At 46.6% G+C, this 12174-nt stretch overlaps 1 protein-coding gene across 2 annotated transcripts; it reads left to right on the forward strand.

Moving 5' to 3' along the window:
* Positions 1 to 601: 601 nt before the first annotated feature.
* On the forward strand, positions 602 to 8924 carry PSMD4 (proteasome 26S subunit ubiquitin receptor, non-ATPase 4). 2 transcript variants are annotated; one of them, XM_082614364.1, is made up of 10 exons: positions 602 to 691; positions 4268 to 4408; positions 5651 to 5765; positions 6156 to 6242; positions 6486 to 6554; positions 6724 to 6939; positions 7326 to 7443; positions 7598 to 7729; positions 7814 to 7881; positions 8620 to 8924. In XM_082614364.1, the coding sequence occupies exons 1-10, from the start codon at positions 666 to 668 to the stop codon at positions 8788 to 8790; spliced, it is 1143 nt and encodes a 380-aa protein (XP_082470490.1). In that variant the 5' UTR covers positions 602 to 665; the 3' UTR covers positions 8791 to 8924. The 2 variants fall into 2 exon arrangements, with proteins under 2 accessions (XP_082470490.1, XP_082470491.1); XM_082614365.1 differs by having other exon boundaries at positions 7326 to 7434.
* Positions 8925 to 12174: the final 3250 nt, after the last annotated feature.

A 12174-nucleotide genomic window follows, 5' to 3' on the forward strand; every position in this document is an offset into this window, starting at 1 on the left:
ACTTGCGCCACCAGGGAAGCCCTTAATGTAATTCTTGATTAAGAAACCAAAACGGTTGACTAGGTTGTCTCCCATTCTTTGGGAGATTAGTTAAAATTACTGATTCGTCAAACTTTTTCTGCATTCCTACCATGTGTCAGGCTATGTAGTGGACTCAGGGATAGCAGAGATTGCCACCTTTCCTGCCTTAATGCAGTGGGAAAGATAGATACACAAGCAAATGCAATTCAGGGGCATAAGGGCATAGTAGTTTGATGAACAAAGTGCCATGGGAACAGAGTGAGCTGGAAAGTCACTAGTCATCCCACCAGTTTTTAAAAATGCTGATGCTGGAACAGACATAGCCACAGAACTTTCAAAGGTTCCTCCACAGCTTCTCTTAGATCCTGTCGGCAGGGAGCCCCACCAGAAAACCTGAACCGCAGGGCAGGTGGAGGTGGGACCCTCTTTTTCACGTTATCTCGCCTCTCCCCCAACACCGCCCCGCCCCAAACCTCCCTTTTATTTTGGCGGCGCCTACAACTCCCAGAACGCAACGCGGAGGATGGAGGCGGAATCAGCTGGCAGAGCTGAGATCAGTGATTGGTGATGAGCGCTGGGCCAATTGGAGGAGTTGTTGTTAGGTGGTCCAGGAGAACCGGTCGCGGAGGGAGGAAGGCGGCAAGATGGTGTTGGAAAGCACTATGGTTTGGTGAGGAGCTACCTCGGGCCCCCGTGGGGAGCGGGACTGGGTCGGGAGCGCGTGTAGCTCGGAGGCCGGGCGGACCTCGGGTGGGTGAGCGCGCCTAATGGGCGAGATGAAGCCTTGGGCCGGGAGGGAAGGAGCCCCATCGACTCCCTGAGTCATCCCCGGGGCCCCGGAGGTAGTTCCCGGAGGACAGGCCCGGAGTAGTCCCCTTAACCCTCAATCCGCGGACAGTCATTGATCGGCCCTGCTGCCTTTCTCTATTCCAGCTTCGTCTTCTCTAGCCCAGCCCGGGCCTGTCTTTAGCCAGAGTCCTGCTTCTCGGACTCATAGTGATAGTCTTCTGCCCTCCTCTCTTCTCAGAATGATAGATGTTAGAAAGAGATGATAAATCCCTTCCCCGCCCCATTCACTCGTCTCTAACTCCATTGCCTTTCCCTGTATCATCTTCAGAGGTACTCTTTATAGATTGCTTTCTAAGTGTCAGACATTTAATTTACTTTATCTGCCTTAAACCTCGCAGTACTTCAAGGGTAACATCCCTCCCTTTTGCAAGTGAGGATACCAAGTCTCGGCAATTTTAAATGACTTATACAAAGTCACACAGCTAATTAAGTGGTGAAGCCAAGGTTTAAACCCAGGATTATCTGACACAGAGGCTCTTATCCAGTGAGCTAGCTCTCTTCATCAGTCTCAGACTTGGCTGAGTAGCTATTGGGAGTCAGATTAGAAGCTGAGGACCAAACTTTGGCAAGGCTTCAAGAGTTTCTTCTAAGGGTGAGCATAGAATGAAAACAGAATAGTACACAAACACACACAAATCTCCAATTGCATGGAACAGACACCTAGGAGTTTTCTTTTTGCCGGGATTATAGCGTTGCCAGATAACATGTTGGATGCCCAGTTAAATTTGAATTTCACATAAAGAATAGTTTTTAATATCAAAAAGTGGCTATAAGTGTGTCACAAATATTGCGTGGGACATACTTATACTAAAAAGTTATTGTTTATCTGAAATTCAAATTTAACTGGGAGTCCTATATTTTCGTTTGCTAAATATGGCAGCCTGTGGGAGAGAGCATGTTAAGAGTAGAAAGAGGACAGGATTTGGAATCCAAAAACCTGTGTTTTTAGTACTTACCAGCTGCATGTTCTTGAGAATGTAGTAAATCTCTCACTTTATCTATAAAATGGGACTATAATAGTAACATCTACTTGTAGCACAGGTAGGCAAAATGTAGGTCATGGTGGTCTGTAAACTGTACAGCACTGTACATCTCTTAGTTGCCATGGTATTTGAGGAGTCCTCAAGAAAGAATTTAAGAGGGGCCTTGAAGGGACTTAGACAAATGTTAAGGAGAGGCCATTACGGGTAGGGAGAAGGGCATAAAGAAAGCTGCTGAAGTGTAAATTATCAAGGCATGTTTAGGAAGTAGGAAATAGACTAGTATGACTTTATTATTAGGTTGTTGGTTTAAGGTAGTTCCTTTTTTTTTTTAGAGAAAGGTAGATACAACCAGGTAGAAGACCACAAATGTCAGGCTGAGGAGGTTGAGTTCCGTCCTGTACCCTTCAGTACAGGACTACTGAAAAAGTTCTGAGGTTGCTCGAGGCAGAGCTGTATACAAAAGGGAATTTAAGAATATTGATCTGGCTTGACGTATAGGAGGAAAGATTAGGTCCAGAGAGACGTATTGGTGGCCTGTTGTACTAGCCCAACCTTAGAATAACGATGAGCGCCACTCCTTTTCTCATGCTTTGCTGTGCATCAGAATTCTCTGGAGGAGTTCATTAAAAAATTGTGTATATTTGACTCTACTCTCAATCTGCTGAATCAGGCACCCAGCCAGGGAAGTTTAGGCATCTGTATTCTTTTTTTTTAAATGAAGCCTTTATGGAATAGCTGGATAATATCGTAAGCCCTTTTTGATACGACTTTTTGTTGGGAAAAATAACATACCATTGAGCAAAAGTAGTCACAGGAAATACATATATTATTCCATTCATATAAAGCTCAACATTGGGAAAACTAAACAGTGCACTTTTTAGGGATGCATACATAGTTGTGAAGGCTTCCTGGAGCCTGTTACAACCCGGTGTTTTTAACAGTGCCAGCACCACCATCACCCTCCAAGTGGTTCTGATGCACACGTGACAGTGTGAGAACTACCGCCGTGTTCTGCACTGTGGGTTCTCCCTCCCTCTCAGGCCCCCCTTCTTCCTCTGACACCTTCCTTCCAGCCCTCATCCATCCGCTGGTCTTGCCCACAGTCTTTTTACTTAGCTATTCCATCTGGATGATCCTCAAAGCTTCCATTGTTTTTATATTTGGACTCACCTGCTGTATTTGAAGCTAGAAAGGCAGTTACTTCCCTGCTGGGAAAGTAATTGGAAACGGTGTATCAGGGAAAAAAGAATGTAATGCATGGTCAGTAGAGTCTGCCCTTGAGCTCCTTTATATAGATTGAATTTCCACTATAAGAACTAACCTGTGTTTCATGCTTACTGTTAGGCACTGTGCTAAGTGCTTTCCATGCATTTAATCCTCATAGCAACCCTATGAGTGTAGGTATAATAAAACCCATTTTACAGATGAGGTAACTGGACCTTAGAGAAATTAAGTTGCTTCCTCAGGATCACAGAACTAGTAAGTAGCAGAGCGGAGATTTGAGCCTGTGCCTGAACACTGCCCTTCCCCCCCTTTCTACTTGTCTTCCAGTAGCTTCTTAATTACCTCTCTTCATCATTTTTGATTTGTATTTATTCCCAGGCAAAGGATACTAAAGAAAAAAATTTCCCCCAAGCCCAGATTTTGCTTGCCAATAGAAATGAGGGGTCACATTGAGGACACTGCTTCCTTTTAGAGTTCTAAGGGACCTCAGTTCATCAAGAATTGATTCTCTGCTGGGGTATATAACTGCTTCACTTACCTGCCTTCTTTTGGTCTCCAGGAAGCTGGCTCTTGTATTTCATGTTATTTGGATTCTTTGCGATTGTGAAAAATTGCAGGGAGAGTATAGGCGAGACCCCCAAATCTATGAAACCTTATTTTTGCAGTTCAGCCCAGCTGCCAAAGTTGTTAAACATTTAACCAAATAATTATATTGTGCCTTCCTACACTCAGTGCTGCCAAGTGTATGTTATTTTACAAATATTTTTAAGTTGTCCTCTTCATTGCCTACCTTTGGAAGACTCCTATTTTAATAGCAGACAGTATGTTGCTCCATGACCATGATTAATAACTTAATGTACCTTATAAGAAGGTGGTTGTGGTACATTAGTAGCTCGCAGCCTTGGGTACTTACATTATCACTGTGGAGACTTAAAAAGTTTTTCCTCCTTTGGTTATTTTGAGGCAGTAAGTCTAGAAGAAGGCTTGGTCATCTGCATAAAAAGAAAAGAAAAAGAAAAAAGGTTGCAGGTGATTCTCTGTTCCGCAAAGACTGAGAGCCGCTGCCATACACCACAGTGCCCCTCACGGGAGAGTTGTTGAAGGAGGTGGGGGCCCCTGGAACTGGAGAGGATGTCTCAGAGAGATCCTGCAGTGTGTCTTCTCTCTCCTCCTTCACCCTAATCTGACAGCGTGGACAACAGCGAGTATATGCGGAACGGGGACTTCCTACCCACCCGGCTACAGGCCCAGCAGGATGCCGTCAACATAGTCTGTCACTCCAAGACCCGTAGCAACCCTGAGAACAACGTGGGCCTCATCACACTGGCCAAGTACGTGGGGCAGAGCAGGAGGGGTTTGGGGGAGGCGGGGGTGTTGTCTGTATGTGACCCACTATGGTGCCCAGGTTGCTACCCTTTTGTAGATTCCATGAGGCTTCCATGAGAACTTTCTAGACTACCTTCTTCACTGTTCAGTATAAATATAAACAGCAGGGCTTCCCTGGTGGCGCAGTGGTTGAGAGTCCGCCTACTACTGATGCAGGGGACATGGGTTCGTGCCCTGGTCCGGGAGGATCCCACATGCCGTGGAGCGGCTGGGCCCGTGAGCCATGGCCGCTGGGCCTGCGCGTCCGGAGCCTGTGCTCCGCAACGGGAGAGGCCACAACAGTGAGGGGCCCGCGTACCGCAAAAAAAAAAAAAAAATATATATATATATATAAACAGCAACTTGTTTGTAATATTAACCTGAATTTAATACAGTTATGAAGCTAAATCTCCTGGGGTAAAATTTCACAGTGTATTTTTTCTTTTTTCTGGATGCACTGTGCGGCATGTGGGATCTTAGTACCCTGACCGGGGATCAAGCCCCTGCCCCTTCTGGTGGAAGCGCGGAGTCTTAACCACTGGACCGCCAAGGAAGTTCCCACAGTGTATTTTAAAGGCAGTAAAAAGCGGTTTTGGGTCAGAGCCCCAGGGCATATATCACACAGCCTATTACCCCAAAAGTGATTTGTTTTAGGAACTGATAATCCTCAAGTGAGTGACCACCCATCCCAGTATACATGTTATTAGCTAGAAAATGGGTCTAGAAATGGAGAGGATAGGAGAGATAAGAAGGCGCATCCAGATATTGTAGAGGATCCCCAGGGCTCCGAGAGCAAGATGACATGAGAGAGGTTGGGGGAAATATTGGGAGGAAGAGGGCAAGTTTCTCACAAAATCAACCACTTATTTTCTGTGTTTCATGTCTAAACACTAGATGTTTTTCTCTAGTTTTATTGAGATATAATTGACATGAAGTTTAAGGTGTACAGGATAATGATTTGATAAATGTATATATTGCAAAATGATCACCACAGTAAGTTTAATTAATACCCATGTCTCACATAGTTACAAATTTTTTTCCTTGTGATGAGAACTTATAAGATCCACTCTCTAAACACTAGATATTTGATTAAGAAAAATAGAGATTACAGTTATTATCAAGGTCCCTAAAGAAAAGATTAGTTAAATACAGTTTGGAGGCACTTGTCCTGACCTGAAATCACAGAAGGTGCTTTCCCCACATCCCAGTGACTGTGAAGTGCTGACCACACTCACCCCTGACACCGGCCGCATCCTGTCTAAGCTCCACACTGTCCAACCCAAGGGCAAGATCACCTTCTGCACTGGCATCCGCGTGGCCCATGTGAGTCCTGCTGGATCCCTTTGGTGGTTCCTCCTTGCTCTGGGCTTCTGCCTCCACCCTTGTTCATTTTTCCCCTGGACTCTTGAGCTAGAACCAGCACAAGGGAGGAGAGGTGACCTAGAGAAAGGAGTAGAAAGGATATGATGGGGTGAATCCCAGGATCGGTGAAAATCATGAAGGGAAACATCCCTAGAATTGAGAATTAACCCCTCTTCCTTATCCACAGAGAGGCACAACAAGAAGGGAAGGGTGTTGGAGGGGGTTTAGACCTGGTGTGAGCATGATGGTAGGCTCGAGGTACACAGAAGCCATAGAAAAAGAACAGAGTAACAGGAAAAGAGCTGGGTGATTCCTCTGGCTGACTCCAAGAACTTCCTCTTCCTTTTCAAGCTGGCCCTGAAGCACCGACAGGGCAAGAATCACAAGATGCGAATCATTGCCTTTGTGGGAAGCCCCGTGGAGGACAATGAGAAGGATGTGAGTCCAAGTGATAGCTGGGGAATTTGGGCACCACATGTTTGGGAATGGGGTCTATTGGCCCTTAGGAGAGCCAGAGAAGCATTGGGTTCATCACTTTGGGGAAAGGATGATGTGCAGAATTCAGTGTTTCTGTTGGGGGACCTTGGAGAGGTCTACCAATTCCTGTATGCTTTTGTGAGGTGTGTCATCTCCCATCATGGTATGGAATAGACTTCCTTATTTCTCTCCCCTTCTTCCCAGCTGGTGAAACTGGCTAAACGCCTCAAGAAGGAGAAAGTAAATGTTGACATTATCAATTTTGGGGAAGAGGTGAGTAAGGACCAGTCGGGGGGCATTGACTGCGGTTGTTGTAAACAGAGAACAGTCCTTACCCAGAGGAGTGTCTGCATGTGGGAGAGTAGCTACAGACAGGAGCTGACATGGCAGAGAATGGGGGGCAGGGTGAGAAGGAGAGCCTCCTATGTTCTTCCCTCCCCAGGAGGTGAACACAGAAAAGCTGACCGCCTTTGTAAACACATTGAATGGCAAAGATGGAACCGGTTCTCATCTGGTGACAGTGCCTCCTGGGCCCAGCTTGGCTGATGCCCTCATCAGTTCTCCGATTCTGGCTGGGGAAGGCGGTGCCATGCTGGGTCTTGGAGCCAGTGACTTTGAATTTGGAGTGGATCCCAGTGCTGATCCTGAGCTGGCCTTGGTGAGCAGACGTTGACCTCAGGGGACCTTCTTTGTCCTCCTCTACGGGCCCACACGGCACATAGCTTCTCTAGGGCTAGACAGTTCTAATACCCTTGCTCGTTTTCCCAGACCCCCTCTTGGTCCCTCTTCCCCACAGTTCTGTCTGATCTCTAGGGGCACCAATGTCAGACTCTCTCTTGTTCACTTCTCCCCATTAAACCCCAGGCTTCTCCCAAGTCCGTCCTTTTTTGCTATATCACCTGTTAACTCTCAAGCCCCTTCCCCATGTGTATAAACCAGAAGCTCCCGCTTTACGGTCTGTTCCCACCCCTCAGCTGCCTTCCCCAGCTGCCTTCCCCGGTGCCCAGGGCCGGAGAATGTCTGACTTTCCCTGCCCTTGGCCAGGCCCTTCGTGTTTCTATGGAAGAGCAGCGGCAGCGGCAGGAGGAGGAGGCGCGGCGGGCAGCTGCTGCCTCTGCCGCTGAGGCCGGAATTGCTACGACTGGGACTGAAGGTGAAAGAGGTGGAATCTGAAGTCCCGGGACTGTGGGGTGCTCAATGGAGGCCTGGTGTAGATGGGGGTGGGGGGTCTGGCAGTGTGGGAACACGTGGGCTTGGGGGTGGGTCTTTGTGGAATACGGCATGGTTCCACCCCGCCGCTCTCTCCCTTTTCCCAGACTCGGACGATGCCCTGCTGAAGATGACCATCAGCCAGCAGGAGTTTGGCCGCACCGGGCTCCCTGACCTAAGTAGTATGACCGAGGAAGAACAGATTGCATATGCCATGCAGATGTCCCTCCAGGGTGCAGGTGAGCCAGAACCTGGGTGGTCGTGCTGAGGCAGAGAGATTGGGTGAGGACATGAAACTGAACGGACTGACCTCTTTTCCTCAGAATTTGGCCAGGCAGAATCAGCTGACATTGATGCCAGTTCAGCCATGGACACATCTGAGCCCGCCAAGGTAAGGGCCAGCAATAACTACCTGCCCCATCAGGCTTAAAATCCCCTTGTGTTCAGATCCTCAGCACACTAGGCCTGGGACTATTCCTCTCTTGGGGTTTCATAGATGAGCTCTTGCAGGAGCAGAAGGAAAGAAACACACGGATGTACATTTCTTGTATGTCAACCTTGCTAAGGCAAGAATGCTAGTGGCCAGAGTTGGAGAGGTGTCCTAGTATTTTGTGATTTTCCTTCCTTGCTGGTGGGAGCAGTCTGGACAATTCCCAGTGCTCTCATCTTCCTAGGAGGGTGAAGAAAGGGTCCAGGAAAAAAAAAAAGCGGGGGAGTGAGTGTCTGACAGCAGGAAACCTAAAGGTGATGGCATCTGTTTTTATCCTTTGAGCTCAGAAAGCAAAGTTCTCAGGCTTCTCCTCTAATTGGTCAGTAATAAATGTTTGGGGGACTTCTCTGGTGGTCCAGTGGTTAGGACTTGGCACTTTCACTGCCGGGAGCCTGGGTTTGATCCCTGGTCGGGGAACTAAGATCTCACGAGCCGCGCCAGTGGGGCCGAAGAACTAAACTAAAATAAATGTTTGAGTTCATACTGTGTATAGGCGCTGGGTATCTTCCCAAATCCTCCTTTCTGTCCTTGGCCAGAGGTGCCCTCCACCCCCAGTCAGGTGCGCTCCCATCTCCTACACTTGGTTGCTCCCCGGCCAGCCTACCCCCACTGCCCCGAGCTGACACAGCCCTTTTTCAGGAGGAGGATGATTATGACGTGATGCAGGACCCCGAGTTCCTTCAGAGTGTCCTGGAGAACCTTCCAGGCGTGGATCCCAACAATGAGGCCATTCGAAATGCCATGGGCTCCCTGGCTTCCCAGGCCACCAAGGATGGCAAGAAGGACAAGAAGGAGGAGGACAAGAAGTGAGACTGGAGGGAAAAGGGAACTGAGCCTGTGCAGGGGGCCGAGTAGGGTGGGGTGGGATATAGAGTTAGATGCGTTGTCTGTGACCACTGCAACCTAAATAAAGCTTGGCAACTTTTTTTCTTTTTTGCTTCAAACAGCAGTAGCTTTGAGTGTGACCATTCCCCTTCCGCCCATCTCCACCCCTGACAGTCCTTCCTTAGGAAAGACTTTGCTGAGAGCCACTTGTGCTAGGCACTGTGGTCACAGAGGGGAACAGAAAACAGTACTGGCCTCTGGCCTTTTTTGCTGTATCACCTGTTATCTCTCCAGCTCCTTCCCCATGTGTATAAACCGGAAGGGCCAGCCTGTAAATGAGCAGTTACCTGTGTCTAATAAGTGTCCAAAGAGAGGCCTGAACAGTCACTGTGGAAATGATGAGGAGAGATCGCCAAACCCTTGCAGCCTCTGAGAAGGCTCCTGGAGGCAACGTTTGAGCCCTTGTCAGCCAGCGAGCAAGAGATGGGGATGCTTCCAGTCCGCAGGAACAGCGTGTGCTGATGGCGCGGAGGCACTTTGTCACTCAAAGACCGGTTGGGCGAGTGGCTGGAGATGGAGGTGGAAAAATCGGCAACAGTCAGAACACCAAAGGTCAGGGATCTTTGAGGCCTGACTTTCACAAGGTGGGGTCTGTGAAGGAGAAACATGATGTGTCTCCTTGGAGCACCAAATTTAGAGGAAGTTTTTTTGTGGGGCATGGACTAGAATGCACAATACACATAATCTCCCCCTTTGTTTATTATATTTGAAGAGGTAAATAATATTTTACACATAAAATACTTAACCTATATATAAATTGTGACGTGTAAGAAAACTGACATATCTGAAACCACTCAATTTAAGAGCTGGAATATTCCTAACACCTTGTCACATACCTATGCCGCCTTTTTTTTTTTTTAGCATCTTTATTGGAGTATAATTGCTTTACAATAGTGTGTTAGTTTCTGCTTTATAACAGAGTGAATCAGTTATACATATACATATGTCCCCATATCTCTTCCCTCACCTACTATGCCTTGAACCCACCTCTTTACAGCCTCCTCAGACATAACTATTATCTTAAATTTCACATTATTTTTTTCCCTTCACAATTTTCTCATATACATAAAGATTTCTGACGAGAATGTTTAGTTTTGTATGTGTTTGAGCTTTATAAAACATAGTTTTAGGGAATTCTCTGGTGGTCCAGTGGTTAGGACTCGGTGCTTTCACAGCTGGGGCCCGGGTTCAATCCCTCATCAGGGAACTGAAATCCCACAAGCTGAGTGGCATGGCCAAGAAAAATTAAAAAATAGTTTTATACTGTGAGACTTCCAGGACTCACTTTTTTAACAAATGTTTTGTTTCTGAGGTTCATCAGAGCTGCTGCACATAGCTGCTGCTTGTTCATATTTCATGGTTGTATATATATTATGTGAATATTCTACAATCTCTCCATTTTCCTGTGGATGGATCTGGCATTGCTTCCAGTTATTTTTCTATTACCAACAGGATCACAATGGAATTTTTCGTACAGCTCTCTGGATTCACCTGTACAAGAGTTTCTTTAGGATACTTTACAGGATAATGCTGAGTTGTTTTTCTAAGTGGTTGTATGAATTTGCACTCCTTCCTGCAGTATAAGAATTCCTATTGACCACATCCTTTTCAGCCCTAGGGATCATTAAAAGTTCTTAATTTCTTCCAAACTGGTGAGGATAAAATGATAACTCATGGTCTCTTTTTTTTTTTTTCTTAATTTATCTTATATTTGGCTGTGTTGGGTCTTCGTTGCTGCACGCGGGCTTTCTCTAGTTGCGGCGAGTGGGGGCTACTCTTCGTTGCGGTGCGCGGGCTTCTCACTGCAGTGGCTTCTCTTGTTGTGGAGCACGGGCTCTAGGCGCGCAGGCTCAGTAGTTGTGGCTCACGGGCTTAATTGCTCCACGGCATGTGGAATCTTCCTGGACCAGGGCTTGAACCCGTGTCCCCTGCATTGGCAGGTGAATTCTTAACCACTGCACCACCAGGGAAGCCCTCTTTTCACTTTTTTTAAAAGGTATCCTTTAGTGACCAAAATTCTTAAATTTAATGTCAAATTTCTCAATCTTTTCTTTCAAGGTTAGTGTTTCTGCACCCAGCACACTCTTCCCTAGGTCAGAAAAATAATTCTGTTTTCTTTGGAAAGTTCTATGGTTTTGCCTTTCATATAGAAATTCTTTATTCCATCTAGAATTGATTTCTGTGTACACTGAGAAAGGGATCCAATTTCAATTTTTTAATATGGAAAACCATTTGTTATGGCATTGTTTATTGAAAAAAAACCTCCTTGCACTGTACTACTTTTTTTTTTTTGGCTGCTTGTTTTGGGTCTTCGTTGCTGCACACGGGCTTTCTCTAGTTGCAGTGAGCGGGGGCTACTCTTCGTTGTGGTGTGCGGGCTTCTCATTGTGGTGGCTTCTCTTGTTGCGGAACCCGGGCTCTAGGCACACGGGCTCAGTAGTTGTGGCTCGCGGGCTCTAGAGCGCAGGCTCAGTAGTTGTGGTGCACGGTCTTAGTTGCTCCACGGCATGTGGGGTCTTCCCAGACCAGGACTCGAACCCGTGTCCCCTGCATTGGCAGGTGGATTCTCAACCACTGCGCCACCAGGGAAGCCCTCACTGTACTACTACTTCTGCCTGGGCCAAGATTCCATGACTTTCATTTCAAGTATCGTGAAGTCAGACCTTAAAGCCTGCATGTAAACAAGCTTCCACCAAATGAAGCTAGAAAACCTACTTTGTGCTTACATTATATTCATATTGGATGAGTTCCATTTCTGAATAATGAATTTGTAAATGCTTGTGTCTAAATTTTAGGGGGAGAATAGTTTTGTTTTGAATCAAATATTACTTGAAAGAAATGTCTCATCATCTAGGGCTTGGGAATCTTTTATAGGTGTTGGTTATAAAGATATTGGTCACTTTGGCTTTCCTGGGCTTGCATGTAGTTCCCCAGCAAAATCATGTTCTGGCAAAGTCTGCCCATCAAGTCATGATGGGACCTGTGTTCCAGTCTCTGGTCCTCTGCATACCAACTGGGTGACTTCAGTGTTCATGAGGATGACTCAGCCAACACCAATTCAGAGATCATCATTACAGTTCATAATTCAGAGATCAATTCAGAGATCATCATCACAGTTCATAATCTTTTGTACTCAACGGCAATACCCTGGATCATGTCCACCTTAAGAAATGCTCCCTGCTGGGGTCAAATACTCACTTGGCCCATGGACCTCTCTCTTTTCAGATCTCCCACATTAATACTCCATGTATGCTTTTCAGCAGTACTGTGAAAAATGTGTGTACTCTGGGCAATTCCACTTCAGGAACT

Source organism: Mesoplodon mirus (genome assembly GCF_964341445.2).
Source record: "Mesoplodon mirus genome assembly, chromosome: 3".
NCBI lineage: Eukaryota > Metazoa > Chordata > Mammalia > Artiodactyla > Ziphiidae > Mesoplodon > Mesoplodon mirus.

Coding starts and splice junctions, on each gene's coding strand:
- PSMD4 (XM_082614364.1), top strand. CDS start 666: ATGGTGTTGGAAAGCACTATGGTTTG. Junction 692..4,267: donor TTGGAAAGCACTATGGTTTG/GTGAGGAGCTAC, acceptor CTAATCTGACAG/CGTGGACAACAGCGAGTATA. Junction 6,555..6,723: donor TTATCAATTTTGGGGAAGAG/GTGAGTAAGGAC, acceptor TTCCCTCCCCAG/GAGGTGAACACAGAAAAGCT.